This window comes from Canis lupus, chromosome 9 (assembly GCF_048164855.1).
Source record: "Canis lupus baileyi chromosome 9, mCanLup2.hap1, whole genome shotgun sequence".
NCBI lineage: Eukaryota > Metazoa > Chordata > Mammalia > Carnivora > Canidae > Canis > Canis lupus.
In genome coordinates this window covers 13,691,882-13,709,821 of record NC_132846.1, presented here as the reverse complement: position 1 = coordinate 13,709,821, position 17,940 = coordinate 13,691,882, and the positions used below count along the sequence as shown (strand labels likewise).

At 36.8% G+C, this 17,940-nt stretch overlaps 1 protein-coding gene across 6 annotated transcripts in view; it reads right to left on the bottom strand.

Annotated features, from left to right (window-relative positions):
- NPAS3 (neuronal PAS domain protein 3) overlaps positions 1–17,940 on the bottom strand; it is an 839,616-nt gene that overhangs the window by 566,708 nt on the left and 254,968 nt on the right. For 4 of the 6 annotated variants that reach the window (XM_072838226.1, XM_072838222.1, XM_072838224.1 and 1 more), the window contains one exon: positions 15,064–15,308. In XM_072838226.1, the coding sequence (XP_072694327.1) occupies positions 15,064–15,308 (245 nt within the window). Of the gene's footprint in view, positions 1–14,901; positions 14,953–15,063; positions 15,309–17,940 lie in introns of all 6 variants that reach the window. The other 2 variants (XM_072838221.1, XM_072838225.1) reach the window with 1 other exon arrangement.

Here is a 17,940-nt window from a genome sequence, read left to right as displayed (position 1 = left end):
ACTGTTACTGCCATTTCACAATTTTGCTCTGCAATTCTCTGAATAAGAGCACGAAACATAGTACCTCAAAGAGAAAGTTCAGATAGGGAGAAAAAAAAAGGAGAATGGAATACTGGAAGTGGAAGGTAGCAAAGAGGTGACTGCAGAACAAAGTCTGAGAATTCAGCTTACACTAACATATCAACTTCCATTAATCACGTGAAGGGTGAGGTTTGCCACAGACATAATTCAAAAGAGAGCAATGCAGAAGAGGAGAAAGACTACAGCAAAGAGCTAATGAGAACAGGAGATTATAAAAGTGACACTGGGCAAGCTGTCCCACTATTTCACAGGATAATATCACTGTGAAAAAGCATGACAAAAAAAATTTTAGTGTGCTATGAAATTATAACCTCCTAATACGACTTCATCTTACACAGAACTGCAAGTGAGGAAGTCTGTGAGTGTAATTTAGTCATTTGTAACACCCACAGAACATACTCTGTAGTGGGTGGAGTTCCTCCAACACTCATACTCTTACTCCCCGAGTCCACCTGGATCAAGCAAGTTCACTAGGAGTAAAGTATAGCGAAAGGTCTAAATATTTTCTGCATGCTGAGTTAATTTACCCACATGCTTGCAAAAGCAATGTGCTGGCATCAGTGGGCCACAATCTAATCAACTGTCTACCTGCCAGTCTCACTCCATCTATTTTGGGGTACTGGCTAGAAATGTGCTGGAATGCAATCATCACCTCGATAAGACAAGATGGTATGGTTATTAAATGCATACCAATTGTTTCTATAGGAGTTTTACATGAGTTGTGACAGATATAAATTGATAGAATATTATTTTTTGTCTTTCTTGTGTTTTGTACAGAGACTATTATTAATGGATTCAGGCCTCCTGAGGCACTTGCATAAATCACAGGCCAAACTGAATGACTTTCATTTGGTATAACTGCTCAGTACACAAAGCACCTAAGTTCACTTAAAAAACCATCTCTGAACATCCCTTTTTCTTACCTATGTATCTTTTGCACATAGAGAGGAGTAATTAAAAATAACTCTATATGCAGAAGGAAAAATGATCTCATCACATCAAGTTTTATAAATATGAAATGCGATCACAGATATACAATCTCTTTACATGTTTTTCTACTCAACTCATACCAGAAAATGCGTTTGTATGCAATCATGACTGGCATGCCATTCCTATGATTTCTGGAAGAGATATTGCATAAGTGTAAAAAATGATTATATAGCTTTACATTTACACATCAAAAAAGTGTAGACTCTTTAAGTCACTAAAGTAATAGCTGGCACGAGTAAAGCAACAGCAATGTAGCATGGATAATTTTGTACCTACCAATATGTTCCTGAAATATACTGCCATTAGACATAAGTCAGTAATTCAAATTTATTTTTTTCTATTTCCATTCCCTTACTTTAAGAAATCTTAAAAACCGACAACATGAATGTAAAACCACTTGTTTTACTGAAAGAACTCAGTTCTTGCAAAATATGAATTGCCACAGAAATCCTTCACCTAGAGAATTTCTCTAATATGTAAAAACAAAAGTGATTTTGTTATGTTATAAAAGAATATTTTAGAAACAATTTGTCTGGAACTCATCATTTCCCAAAGTGTTGTACCCCTCTGCTGAGGGCCACATCTAAGTAAACAATTGTAATTGTCACTGTAAATCCTTATTAAACTTGAGCAAGATTTGAAAAACACTTGCGTAACAACTTGAAGTATGATGAAACAGTTCACGTGAATAATTTTTAAAATATACCTTCATTAACTGAGTAAAATAACCTACCTTAGTAAAACCCCATCATCACAGTACTTTTACATTAGCACATATAAACATTAAAACTTGAGGGGACAGCATCATATAAATGGACTGCATTCTAAGAGGAACAAAAATACTCCTGCTGTAGCAATACATGCAACTCCATTTAATTGAACATTTTTACACCAAATGGGATATGCAAAGATTGGATTTTGAAAAAAGGAAACACCAACAATAACAAAGATCTCAACTCTCAAAATTAGAGGAAGCCTTTGATCAAGTCAGTGAAGCTTCTACCATTTTATTTGCTCTAGAATCACTTTTATTGAACGAGTGTGTTAATTTTATGTCATTTTAAATATATGATTTCATATTTTAGGAGAGTAGTCTAATTCTCTCATGTCAATATCAAGCATATGGTTGAATAAAAAATACAAGATGAGGATTCTATCAGATTTCATACTCTACTGTTAGGAGAAGTTTGAGGGTTCTTTCCCAAGGAACTACAATCCATAAAAATTCTCTTCTGAACTCTCCATTGCCAGTATCAAAGCCAGCAGAGTCCATTGCCATAGAGACTGGACACCTAGAGTCCAGAGAACCATGTCTGAGACTAAACCCAGTTTAACACCAGAAAAACTGCACAGTGTCTGTGATGTTCAAATACACAGAATTAACACACATTAATTTGGCGCTGGTTGTGTAAATGCTTCTGGCATTTCCTTCAGCACTTAAACTCATTTTCAGAGAATGGACTGCTGTAAAAGAATGCAGGCTCATTAAGAGTTTATTTCCTCAAAATGCTGAAGGATAGCAAGTTTCTTCTGTGAGGGATCAGAAAAAACACATTTTTTTCCCTTCTGTGGGAAAGAAAACACCCCAAAGCTTTTTGTTTTTGAGCAAGCATCACAGGTTTGGAAATGAAGGATTTCATCTTGTTGTCACACCCTGCCTTACCTCGTTTCAAGGCTGGCTGTGTTTTCTTTCCACAGAGTGAAATTTTAGAAGGAGCAGAAGCCAAATGCTTAAAATGAATGATCAACTTACGATTCGTATGAATCTATTCTTCCATGTTGTTCTGCTTAAAAATAGCATCATAAATGCACATCTGCAAAGACTGTGCAACCCCCCCTTTCCTGAATTGTACAAATTATTAGAGTGGTTGACAAAAGATTTTTTTTGTTTAGGGGTTGGTCTGGGCACTCTCTTTGGCAGACTGCCACTTTTCTAGCAGTAGAAATATTGCTTGTAGAAAGCCACATTGTACTGAACAGCTGTTCTGCTAAAACATTGAGCTAGCAACCCAAGAAATGACTGACTTCACATGTGAAGCAAAACTGTTCCCTCCCTTTGTGCTAATTTAAATGAAAGTACAAAAGATTTTCTTCCATGCTGTCTAGTCTTCCCTTCCAACCAGGGGCTTTAGGGGCAGTGTGTGAGCTGGGAGTCAATGTAAGCAATTGACTCTCCCATCACTGCCCCAGTGGTGTGTTTGAACTTTGGCCATTCTACTGTGAGGTTCCCAGGACAGCAGCTTCTCTTCTACTCTGACCCTTTCTATATTCATGCATCAGATGCTGAGCCATTTTCTGCAAACTATATACAGTAGATTGTGAAATTTAAAAACACACTTCATTCCAGCCTTTCCTCCATCTCTGTAAAACGCTAAGATACTGGTGAAAAGGTACCAGAAGATGACATTTGATTAAGGTCTTGGTTGGTAAGTATGATATGTGACTCATACTCCTGGTTGTTTGAAATTATGGTCAGATAATACCAATATACATAAGTGTTCTGTGTCCTACATGCCATTTGGGTATTCTGTTTTAAATACTTTTCTGAAAAGAAAAACTCATAAGCTCAGTGACCACAATTCTCATTAAATGTCACCATGTTTGTGGCAATAACTATATTTACGCATAACAGATTATTCAACACTTTGCTTAAACCTCTCTCAACATGAATAATACCTCACCTTATTATTTTGCGAGCATGTATATCACTCTTGCTAGATTATAAACTCCTAGAGGGTTTAGCTTCTTTCCCTCTTTGCATTCCACACACAACCTAGTGAGTCCTGCAATGTAATAAGCACTCAAATACTTAGAGCAGGAACAGGTGAGTAAAATGAAAGAGAAATAGGATTCATTCCTGATCTCTAATGACAACAACAGTAAAATGCTACCTACAACCTAAGGATTTATATAATATGGTAGGACTATAACCTATGAAACAAAAATTCTGAGGGAAGTATCAATTATATCCATTGTTTCAATGAATCAGCCTTTCATTTCAGATACAGCCTATTTTAAGAATGCTTTCATCTTTTTATCTCAATGAAATATCCACATATTAAAAATGTATATAATCAACTTTAAGATTTCATTATTTTAAGCATTAGCATAACATTAAGTTCCCTTAATATCCCCAAATCATCTGTGTATTTTAAGCAACACTCTAAATTTCCTCTGCTCTGTCATAGGATACAAGTCAAGACTTTTGACATGTTAGAATCTCAAAATGTATTTTTAAATAAACTTTGTGTGTTAACCATCTCTTCTTCCTGATTAACATCATTTCAGAAATACAATTGTGCCAAACTAAATAAACAAAAATACAAGTTAGCTCTATCATGGTAACAATCCTAAGAAGGAATTGCAACTTGCCTTTGGTAGTTTCTATGTAAGCTTAAGCCTCTCAATAAAATCTAGACTCACTACGGTATAAGACCAGCTGAATCAAGGCCAACTACCCCATTTTCTAGACAAACTAAGGACAAAGAAATGTCTTGTTCAGTCACAAAGATTTGAACTCAGAGTGTCCAATGCACTGACCAAGAGCATGCTATTAGTAAGGCTCTGAAGACACACTGAAATGGCTGGGATTATCAGTATCCATTGTATTTATACATTTTGCTGGATCCACTGGCCTTCTCTGCATGTATTATACCTTTATTATAGGTTCTCATAACTCCCTACAAGAGTCCCTTTCTCTAACTTCTGTCAACATTTGAAGCAGATGTTTGTACAGCCAAAAATGTAGTGACTTGCAACAAGAAGTTTCAGTCTGACTGCCTGCTAGATGTAAATCACACAATAACACAGGCTGAACACCTTAACACAGATTTTCTGCAACTTTGGGTATTCAGTGTCCATAGGAGAGCCAATGCAGGGCATGCTAGGTTGGGTATCAACTAAGAAAATATTACTGCACCACTTTACAAAAGGTCCTCTGTGTGCCCATAGTGAGGTTCACCTGCATCTGCATCCTCATTTTCTGTCACAGCTCTCTGGAACATACTGCATTTTACACATTTTGTTATGCGATCTTCATGTCTCTTTTCAAAATAGAAAATGATAGCAATTTTGCTTTTATGCTAAAATTCTTGTAAAAACCTGGATACTATTCATCTATTTTTATTGAAGAAAGCCAATATTTTAAAGTATTTATATAAAACCCAAACTGTGTACACAGTCTGTTTTCATCATCAGTGCTGATATTCAACACAGCCTTATTTCCTAAACTGTAAAATTATATATGAGTGATGTGCTTTAATTACAAAACACTACTGAAAAATATATTTTTAAGTCTCTGTAGTGCTTTGGGAAGTGAGGACTATAAACTCACAAATTTTAATTTCCCTCTAATACTTTGTACAGTATTCACCCCTTGAGCACTTGCTCAACACCCAGTGATTGACAGTCTCAAGGGACAATGGCAGAAGAGCACAACAGTGTTACCTAATGACTGTGCTTTAGTACTTCAGTAACTTTTTCACTTTAGTAAGTGGTGAAAATTGGGCTATTCTATACAGTCTAGTCATATTTTCCCCACTTTAAGTACACATGGTCTTGGAGATAGTTATTTGCAGATAGAATTTAACCTAATTCAGCTTTACCAATCTTATTCATTCTAATCTTCATAATAACATTGGATTTCTTATATACAAACTCCAAATTTCTTATTTCTAATGACTTCTGACATAATGGTTATAGCTGTATCATGCCTTAAGCCCCCATTTGAATCAGAAAGACACCTAATAAATTACGTGGACAAATCAATCAAAACAATTATTTAACTAAACTGACCAGCTGTTTGATTAGGTAAGTCGAAAAATGGCTGAACAACAGTCCTTTGTAGACAAAGCCTTAATCATGTTTCTCTTTAGTAAGATTCTCTATCTATAGAAGACTCCGAATAGCCCTAGTTTGGATCATTTGCTACATTAAATTGAGAAACCAAGGGAAAATAATAAGCCAGACTAAGCCGATGACTTGTAGGACTGTACATTTAGTTCTATAGCATTATGCACAATGCAGAGAACAATATACATCCATGGAAACCTAGCAAATTACTCACCACTGCACCCCTAGCTGGCATACAATTTAGGTATGCTGGCTATCACAGTAAGTAGATTACATGAACACACATTAGCTCTGAAGATGATAAAAACAAAAAAAAAAAATTTCAGAAAGCACATTACCTGCCCTTTATTTTCAATACACTTTTAAAACCAACTCAAGCCTCAACCCATTGCCACTAGTAATACGTGGCTTACCATGTGGGTTCTAAGAAAAAGTCCCTAAGCCCTTTCAATTCTAAAGCTCTTCACAGAGCTTGGCCAACTACAGTGTGCAAGTTGGATCCAGCTTGCTATCTAGGGAGAATAACCAGGATGTACAATTGTGCTCTTGTGACTCCTTATTGATGACAATGGTCGTTTATAAGCTTAGGAAAATCGTGTAAACAGTTTAATGAATTTTCTTTCTTCCATATCCTGATGGACATGGCAGCTGTCAGTTAATCACATTTCTTAAACAATACAACCAGAAAGGAAGCTCTAGAAAAGGATGAGCCTATAGAGCCTCAACAGTGACCAGGTGAAAAAGTAGGAAACTGGGACAGAACGAGTTTCCGTTTGGGTAGAGGTCTATTTTTCTCATGTTTCTGACAGTAGAGTGCATTATAGTGCTTTAAAAAAATTACCTTTTTATTTTGGAATAACTTTAGATCCACAGAATAGTTGCAAAGTTAGGACAGAGTTCCAATATACCCTTCACACAGTCTCCCATAATTTTAGTATTTAATGCCTTAAATGACTTTTTTCATTGTTATAACTCCTTTGCCTTTGAATAGCCTCAAAATATTTCGTGAATTTGAATTCCCTAACATTTGTTCTAAAAAGGGCTCGTCTCTACACAGGAGCCATACATGTGCATGCATGTTCATGTATATATAATACAAATGGAAAAAGGTGTTACGGACAGCTGGTGACATGAACTGAACTAAGAAAGCAAATGCTCTTTTTGTAAGATTTTATTTATTTATTTGACACACAAAGAGAGAGAGAACACAAGTAGGGAGAGCAGCAGGCAGAAGGAAAGGGAGAAGCAGGCTCCCCGCTGGGTAGGGAGCCCAAGAGGGGCTATATCCCAGGACCCTGGGATCATGATCTGCCAAAGGTTAAGTCAGTGAGCCACCCAGGCACCCCAGAAATACTCTTTATTATGGAGGAACATGTGCTGAATTGGAATTTCATAGGTCCAAACCCTACTTCCAAGTCTGTTACTGACTTTATTTATATCACTAAAGTTCTCTATCAGTTTTCTCCACACAATAGCAGGGGGACTGAAACAGAATATCTGTATGATCTTAAACCCCAAATTCTCTTGGCCTTCTTTTCCTGCCCAGGCTCTGACATTTGCTGACATATTATGGACCCAGAAAGGATGTGAAAAGCTGCATCAATCAGTATTCAAAGCCACATTAGTTTTACAGGTGGAGGTCACCACATGTTTATTAAGGCACAGCCAAGAGTTATGCACAGTATCTAGAAAGCTGTTTCTGAAAATTAAAGCCACAGTACAATTTCAATCATATAAAGCAGTCAGAGGTGACTCCTTCTTTGCTATTCCCATGAAATATTGTTATCTGCAGAGCACTGAAACTATATATTGTGCTTTGCAAGAGGTGAGAGGGCTAACAAAAACACATCAAAGAAGTCCAGCCCTAAAGAACAGGGCACATAAACTTCAAAGTCCTAAATAAGTGAGTACAATGTAGTAAGGCAATGCCGTGACTAAAATATTACATTATCAAGAACTGGTAGACTTCTTAAAATAAGTTGAATGTGACATGGAATGTAAGTACGTCCCCTATGATTTTGCCAAGAGTAAAAAGCAAATCAAAAGTATATAAAGTTTTAGATTCATATTTTGTCTTTATCATATAGTTGGCACTTGGCTTGTTTACTTTAAATTTTCACTGTATGCTATGTTATTTTTCATCTCTTTATAATAATTGTATGTTGAAAATCTTGATAATCAACAGATAAAATCTTTTAAGATAAATCAACTACGTCATGTATTTTTGAACCCAAAATGCCAGGGAGACAGGATACCTCCATGTAAAGAGGAAAGACATAAAAGAGAAGAAAAAGAGAAATATTAGCAGAATAGGAAGAGATAGAGAACATGGCTTTTGAAATTACTAATAAACAGCTTTAAAAACTCCAAGGGTCTCAGGAGAAACTAATTTGAGACAATAATTGCTAAAGCCTTTCTAAAAAAACTGGGGTTTGGGGTTACCGACTAGCAATAACCCAGACCAGAACCACTCACAAAAAGAAAATTCAAAGGAGAAACTGAGATCTAGAAAGGACTTTATAACCCAAGTCACATGGTTTAATTTTATCAAAAGCTTTCATCTTTCGTCCTTTCCTCCCTCCCTTCTATTTTTATTTCTCAATAAATGATAAATACCCCCAAGGCCTTATACTTTCTCCCTATGCCCCCATCTGTTGCGGGGACTTAGTAAGAGAAGGTACTCAGATATTGGTTGAATGAACTTGAATTTATACACCCAAGACATGGGTTTCTTGAGACTATTGTTTTTAACCATCAACTCATTAGCCCATACATTACATGAAAGAAAAATGTTGGAAGGAGAAGGCAGTTCATCTCAGGGTGGGAGGAACCATGCCTTCTAGCTTCTACTCAATACACTGTTTATTTTCCCTTTGGTTTCACACTATTCCCATCATTCTCCCTCCATTTTTCTTCTACCCTTTCTTTTTTACTCTTTTCTTTCTTCATCCTAGGCTCTTAGACCCACCCACAGTTCTCATCAGCATTATTCAGCTTGCTAATAGCTATTCCAAGATATAATGTGGTACTATATAATTTTAAAATGTGGTTAAAGACTTTCTTTCCTGGGCATTGTACATGGAGATATATGGACATGCATACGAAGTCCCAGACTGTTCCCTCAGATAGCTCACAGTCTAAACATAGAGATAGGTATGGTAAGAAAAGAATTATGAGTTGATACTAAAAAACAACAGAAGATTGTGAACAGTAACATTAGGAACAAATGAATAACTCTGGGGAAGGAGAGAAGACCAAGAAAGTGACATGTGAGCTGGGTGTTTAAAGATGAACAGGGATTCAGCAAAACCGAAAGAAGGAAAAGGGCATTCTAGTTAGTTGATGGGATGTACAAAGGCACAAATAAGTGTTTTGAGGTATTCAGTATTGCTAGGGAAAGAGGATAGCAGATAGAGGGACAGACTGATGAATCCCAATGCAGAATGCAAAGGTACATGCATACCCTTTCCTCCACATCTCCACAAGCCTCCACAAAAATTGCTTAAGAAGTGTTTCACTCATCCCTTTTCCCCCTTTGCCATAACCATGAAAAGAGCCTCTCCCAAATTTCTGCTGTCCCCTGACCAAGAGCAGATCCAAGCTGAAACCTGAAGAGCTAGAGCTGTGGCAGGAAGTAAGCTATCCAGCTGAGCTCAGCCTAAATCTGCCAACCCCAGGAATGAACCATAGCAACACAAGGAGTAAAAGCTTTGTGGCATGCTGCTGAGATGTTGTGATTGCCAGTGGCACTGGCAATGGCACTGGCAATGGCTGACTAGTACACAAGAGTATGCATATGGTCTCGGCCACCACTCTCGCAAATAAGCTTCCCCTGAACCAGTTTTTGGAATTGAGGGTAGTTCTGGATGCACAACAGTGCCAGGTGCGCTGAAAGTAATGGTAACCAGTCCAATTCTCTAACAGTGGCATGCGGCAAGAAAGCAGCAGTGCTTCTCCATGCTTCATGCTGAAGGTAGCCTGGAGCCCCCTCTGTAGACAGCAAGGCTTTTCCTGAGAAAATGTAAAATTGCACAGAATTATAGTCTCAGACACTTACTCTGCCATCATCAGATCCACATTTGTCAGAAAGCCCTTCATGTCTAGTGTCAGAGATGACAATCCTAGGGAAGCATGGCGATATAAACAAGACTTGTCCTATCATGATATAAATAAAATAAAGTAAAAGGTCAGTTCTTCAATGAACTTCCTTCCAAAGTCATAACTTCACTAGAAAGAGACAAAAGGATAGCAACATATAATTAAAAAGCCTTCCTGGAAGCATATCTAAGAAAAGGCAATTCTATTACATCATATTTCCATATACTAGTAAAACCTGGCACTCACTACCAAGAAAAACAAGAGTGGACATTGAGAGCTCAGCTTTTGGATGGCCCCATTTCCATTTGAAGCCATCCTTGACTTTGAAGATTTTATCTATCTATCTATCTATCTATCTATCTATCTATCTATCTAAGAGAGAGCATGAAGGAACATGAGTGGCGGGAGGAGTAGAGGGAGAGGGACAAGCTGACTCCGCACTGAACATGGAGACTGATGCTGGGCTCCATCCCATGACTCTTAGATCATGACCTGAGCCGAAACCATGAGTTGGACACTTAATGAACTGAGCCACCCAGGCGCCCCATGGTGCCACCCCTGATTTTGGATTAAGCTAAGTGAAACCAGAGACTAAAGCGGGGAGTTGGGCCCCCAGTCTATGGAGGTAGAGGCAAGAATAGAAATCAAATAAGAAGCAAATCTGTCTTCCCCTATAGGGAAGCTTCTGCTCAGAACCTAAGGGATCAGTCTGGGTACTACCATTTGCCTACACAATAAGAAAGAATGCCACAGGCTGGTGTACATGCCATGCAGATTCTAAGAAATTGCATTTTATATGTTTTTTTTTTAAATAATGAGGAATAGGACCCTTACCCCCAAGTATGAGTGTCAGTTGGTAGAAGTAAGTATGTGTCCGTACACAGTAAAAATGCCAGAAGAGGAAGTGGAAAACCTTAGAGCTGCTTAGACCAAGAACAATAATCACGCAGACAGTCTTGGGTTCTCCACCTTCTATGGAAACAGAGACATTTTTTATGAAATGCTATCTAAGTTTTAGGCATAAACATTATGATAGTAATTCAGTGTTACTCTGAAGGATGTCCTAGATTCAGTTGCTACACATGACTGTTTTAAATGGATCCCTTAAACATGATTGCTACAATGTGGTCTTTGGCAAAGGATGCCTCATGCATTCCTTAAATAAAGACCTGCAGATCTCTCCTCTCAGAGATATCAACCATTTAATTCACAATAGGAGCCTGAAAGAGTGAAGAAAAATTCTATAAACATAGTAAAGATCTTCCTTAACGTGTTCAGCCAATTTTAATCACCAGTTGTCTTGCAATATTTTTCACCTGTTTCCTTCAAGGGCTAAAAATGTCTTATATTTTACATATCTTAGCATCATTGCCTGTCACACAGATACACAAATTGTTGTTTAAAACCTGCAGTGCTTAAATTGAAATAAAACTTATGCTTACAGTGGTAAATATTCCTGGATTAATAGAGTTGTAGCAGATATACACCAAAATTCAACTGAAGTCCGTGATATTAAAAAGACAGAAAATTTATCTAGTTTTAGCAAATGTCAAATCAGCAGCTATTGCTTTTAAGATTAATAAAACATATAATGGTTTCTAGATAGCCTCTAAATAGAGATTACTATGAATGGAGAAGTGATTTACCAACAGTCACCACAATGAGATTTCTTTAAAGGTTACAATCATCAGTTATTTAGCTGAAACACTGCTGAGAATACCTGGTCATTTCTTGAATAATGCATAATGTTCATTGTAGATTTGATCTGTATTATAACAATACAGATATTTCTAAAATAATGGAAAAAACTATCTGTTACCTTCCAATTGCTTAACATATCATTTCCATGAAGTAATTGACTCAGGACACATTATACACTGTCACCTGAGTGTTCTTTCTGCAAGCATAACTTGTAATAATCTATATACAATGGGCATCACAAAACAAACTCATCAACCTTTATAGACTTTTAAGAAAAGATGTGATGAATATGGGGCAGAGTGAAGGGCCTTTCTGAAGCAGTAAATTAAAATGATTAAGTTTCTATATAGTTGTGTGGGACAAATTTAAATTCAAGCTTTGAAATTTAATTATTAACATGAACAACTCATCACATTAAAAAAAAAAAAACCATTGCCTACATGGTGTAAATACTTTTCATATAAATTTCCAAATGCCTTTAGGTTTATTCAAGAGACTGCTTGGAGAAGCACAAAGTATAATGTCTACCGTTTTATTGTTGGATTATGAACTGCACTTCACATGACGCTGCAGGCTATTTATATAAGCTTGTTTATCCACATGAACTTCTTCAAGGGCACAACATAGAAGACCTTAATAAATTAAAATGAATTTCTTTTGATGTTGTTTCATGAATGTTTGATCAGAATGAGTAACAGGTTTGCATTAAAGAATGGGAGTAGAGCAATAAAATATACATATATTGTACAGCAAAACTAGCTTACAAAAAGTGCCCATTGCATCCTAGCAAGTTTAGAGAGCCAGTGTAAACTGGATAAGAGTCACTATGCTTACACCTTCACTATCATTCGTTTTTAGTAGCGGGAGTACACACGTACTAAATTGGATGCTCTGCTATTATCTGCGTGGAATTTTCAAAGTAATCAAATCTGTTATCTCCCTCTAGCCTCCTAAATACCCATTTCGACCTTCCCATTTCCCTCACTGACATCATCATATCCTTCCATAGCCTGAAATGGCCATGACAGCAGAGACCATATTTTATCTTTTTAATCCATCTTTATCATAAGTAGTTACAGAGTTTCACTGATTGAAGTCCATAAAGTAAAAATAAATTATCTTTTGTAGCCAAAAGCTTAGAGAATTCTGACCTATAATATTCAATAAAGGGGATGCAAATCAAATACCATTTCTAGAATCAATACGATGTGATAGAGCACTAGACAGAAAGACAAGACAATGGATTCTAGTTTTAAATTTGCTAATACTTCACTCTAAATGTTATTTCTAGATCATTTCCCTCATCTGTAAATGAGGTTCTGCAGGAGCTAGAATTTTGCATCACTAAAAGGTCATGATTCTAAAAGCGGGGTTATCACCTCACAGGAGAATGGACAAACCATGGGACCATTTTTCTACTCAGGGAACCACCAGTACCAAGGCAGCCTATCAACTGCCAACTCCTTTAAATTAAAAAATGGAAATAAAAGATAACTGTGCTAAACAGCTTAAGACAAATCCAGTCCCTCCACCAACTGCATTTCAAAGTGAAGCCTAAGAATGTATTTTGCACAGTCTGTGACTTTTGACCTATTACACCTACCCTTATCATCTTGTATGATTCAGAATAAACATGATGACAGTCTACTGAATAAATTCTTATGGATATGACATGCTTATTAGATTATATTCACATCTTTAGTTTGGGAAAATCTGCTACAACTTTAGCATCTGGAACATCGATTGGTACATTACTAAGTTGACATCTACATTTTTACAGGAAGATGGGTGGTGAAAGGACTGCATGAGTATGTCTTGGTTTATTGGGACTTTGATACCATATACTGACATCCTGCCCTTCTTCTCAACTTCTCAGTGTCATTCTTCTACTCTAGATCAACAATCTGTGAACTATGGCTTTTGGGCCAAATTTGGTGGCAGCTGCCTATTAAGTTTCATTAGAACACAGCCACACCCTGTTGTTTACACATTGTCTATGGCTGATTTCATGCTACAATGGAAGGGTTGAGAGTCTCTCCAAGCCTAATATATTTCCTGTATTGCCCATTACAGAAGAATGTTTGCCCTGCTCTAAAGAGAAATAACCTATTACAATTTAAATTCTAATTTTCCTTCTCCCATAAGCATAAGAAATACAGTTTGTAAAAAAAAAAAAAAAAAAGAAAAGAAATACAGTTTGAAAGTACCAAGGTAGAGATATGAATGGATTCACACATGCATGCGTGTGTGTATATACATGTATATACATGTTTATATATACACATGTATATATATATGAATATATACATACATATGTAATCACATCTCTTAGCACACAATTGTAAATAGTGACTGCTTTTAATCCTTAATTTTAATTTGAATCCTCTAGGAGGTTACAGCTTCCCACTAGAACCCTTTCCTACAACAGCCAGGAATACAGAGACTTCAAAGGTAGTCGTTAAGGTATAATCTCTTAATTTAAAGAACCTAGTTCCTCCCCCAGAGTTGCCTACAATTTTGCCAAATGTCCGAGTTTATGCCCACCAAGGGTCTAGATACAAGGTCAGAGCAAAAAAACTAGCAGATCTCTTAAGTCCAATGCCGTGAATAACATGTCTTTAAAGATAGAAAATCAATGGCCAACACCACATATACACCAATAAACATATGCACGGATATTCATATGCTAAGCATGCTATAAATTACTAGAAGTTTCACTAACACAAAAGAAAATACCTCTCTTACATATCAGAGTGAAGAAGACCTAAAATTTTTAATAAGTTTTAAGAGTGACTGCATCAAGGATTTGAAGGACAAATAAATGTTTATATTTAAACAATTTTTAGACAATATGTATTGAGACTTGAAACATTGATATGTGAATTGTTTATTAGTCAATAAAATCATTACTCAAAATGCCTTCTACAGTTGGACTCAACTCCCTTCCTCTCTTTGGTTACTAAAGACAGAAAATATTAGTTCCACCCTTTAACAAATATGCTTATACTCCACCCATCAACAATAACTTGCATGTATTAGCATAGCACAAATTAAACCCGAGAAGCACTTTAATGTAAGTCATCTCATTCTCATTTCTCTGAAAGCTTATATAAAGTGATAGAATATTTAGGCTGACAGACTTTTGGTAAATAAAAAAGAAATAGAAGAGGTTTATTTCACCTTCACATGGTGTCTTTCTCATGCAGAGTTCAGATTTCCACATTTGTATCCCTTTAAAGGATTTGATATGCAGGAAAAGAAGAAAGGATGATAGTAAACATTTTATCTTAGAGACACCTACAGACCACCATATTCCAGAATAAGCATGGGCTTAAAACTTACCTTTTACTGATGTGTTAGGTGGAGGGCCTTCCATTCGCAAGTTCCATGGAGGGTCCCCTTGGTTAGCAAAGTCCCTCATTTTCAGATAGCTAATTGTAAGTCGAATGATGGATGCCTTGTCAAGCTGGCTAGTGATGGCTGCAGGAAGAGGCAACAACTTGGCCAATTCATAGAACTCAAAATTTTCTTTTCCCCGGCGGGAGCGAGCAGCATCTCGGGATTTCTCCTTTCTCAATGCTTGTAAACTGCAATCAACGGAGTGAAAAAGTGTTCTTTAGAACAGGTGCTTCTGACCATCAGATAGAAATTGTGTTCTTTTTGTTTCCTTTTTTCCCCAGCAAAAATCTACCAAAGTCTTTCAAATTCTAGCACCATAGTAAAATGAATTCTAGACAATGAACACTAAAACCACAAATTCTACCCCCGGACTTACACTCTATAAACTTACTTGCAATGAATAAAAAACAGTTTGCTCATTAGGTTTTCTCCTCTATTTGGCCATGTGTTATAAGATGTGTTCTTTGTTTCTAAGACCTAAAATTTACAGGTAATGCTTGCTATTATCAGCTATAAGCAACTGAAGGGATGAGACTAGTATTCATGTATCTATTCTTAGGCTAATGATTTTGTTCATTTAACTGTTATCACTATGGGATCTTAAGCCATCAAAAGCACTCATTTTTTAAAATGTACTTCAAATGTCATCTTGGGGAACAAAGGGTAAACATCAACATTTTATTTGTTGGTTCTATGAAGGGTGTTTATTGTGCTTCCAGCCCTCAATAAGTATCATACCTTAAGTCAGATAGAGAAAACATCCCACTGAAAATGAAGATTTACATGTAACTTTATAAATGTGCTGGTAATTGGTCGATAAGAGATAATGTCAATTCTTTATGAATGAATATACATTAGTAGATGGATAGATTCTTTAAGATACTAGAGAATAAAATACATTACCCAGAAAAGTCAAACTTGAAAATAATATAAATTTAATGTTGAAAGATAAAGCCCCATATGGGTTATTAAAATTTATAAACATTATAGACATATTACTTCACAGAAGATTCAACAGGTGGGATCCAGCATTTTCCTTTTACTATTCATGTGCATTTCTGTTTGAAGTTTGCCCACATTGCTGAGGGCAGAATTGGCACAACTGAAGTTGCGTTTGAGCCTCTGACAGAAGTCCACCGATTCTGAATTGCTCTGTTTTATGTCTGACAAGAAATGAAACTGAAATCAGACCCTGATGATAAGTAATTGGGCAATATTTACAGTATCAAGGTACTATTAAAATCATTTGTAAGTGGCAATTTTATGGAACTCTGAAAGTGTTTTAAAATCTTTGAATCTGGCTTTCTAGTTTCCTATTATAAAATAACAAGAAAGAAAGAAACAAGCAAGGAAGGCAGACTGGACATTGGATCAAAATGGAAGACTCCTAACTTTGGGAAACGAACTAGGGGTGGTGGAAGGGGAGGAGGGCGGGGGGTGGGGGTGACTGGGTGACGGGCACTGAGGGGGGCACTTGACGGGATGAGCACTGGGTGTTATTCTGTATGTTGGCAAATTGAACACCAATAAAAAATAAATTTATTATTAAAAAAAAACAAAACCAAAACAAAATGAGTTCAGGAATGTGGCTCCGATTTCTACTAGTATAATACAGGCAATAACACTTCGTATTACATTATAGCATCCCGGATGTTTTTCATGGTAGAAACACTGTATTCACTATAGACATTTAGAATATCTGAGGATCTACAAAATTTAAGTAATGCCATCACACTCTGGTCAAATAAATACTTGCTAAGCCAATATCCCAACCAGTTTCACTCTATTAATAAAATATTCTACATTAGTTAACTAACCAATTTCTCAGTACTAGACCAGTTAACATCATTTTCAGCATCATAGCTGTCTCAGATGATAAACCTTTGTCTCTTGAGGTCTCAAGTGATAACCTCAGGCAGAAACATCACTAATTCACAAGGAGAAAGCATGGTAATGCCATTTATTTCTCCCAAATCATAGCTGGCCTTCATGCAATTTTATAAATAGTAAACTCTGTCTTGTTGAAAATTATGGGGCAGCCCGGGTGGCTCAGCAGTTTAGCGCCGCCTTCAGCCCAGTGCCTGATCTTGGAGTCCCAGGATCGAGTCCCATGTCAGGCTCCTTGCATGGAGCCTGCTTCTCCCTCTGCCTGTGTCTCTGCATCTCTCATTCTCTCTCTCTCTCTCTCTCTTTCTCTCTCTCTCTCCCCCTCCCTCCCTCCCTCCCTCCGTGTCTCTCCTGAATAAATAAAAAATCTTTTAAAAAAAGAAAATTAGTAAATAAAGTGAGAGATGCCTTAAAATCTGATAAAGTTTAAGTATAACCAGGATCTAGGTCATCATCTTAGGACAAAAGAACCATTTCTATCCCTCCCTTTATATAATAAAGGTAATATATCTAATATCACTTAGGTCAGCTGTGCCAAAAGAACTATGTCCTTTGACATGTTTTATCTATCTCTTGTAGAGTTCAATGGTACAAGTTCAGTGCTTTGCTCTTTTTGTGTTCTTTTAATCAAAGAGTACTCCAGAAGGTGGGCTAAACTTAGAATTTTTGTTGTTGTTCAGTAAGTGACTATAATGGAGCTCTAGGCAAAGGTTATAAACTCAAGGGCTCCCTGGGTTAAGGCAGGGAATGTCAATGAGTGAAGAGGCCTGATGGTCTCTGTGGGGACCTGGAGGACAACAGCTCAGGCAAAGGGACAACATGCACAGTTTCAGGTGACTGCTGTTCTAGAGGAAGGCACACCTGGTGTTGCCAGTTTTCCAGTGCTGCTATTTCTAGAGAACAAAATCTGAATTTTTACATGGAATTTCCAAT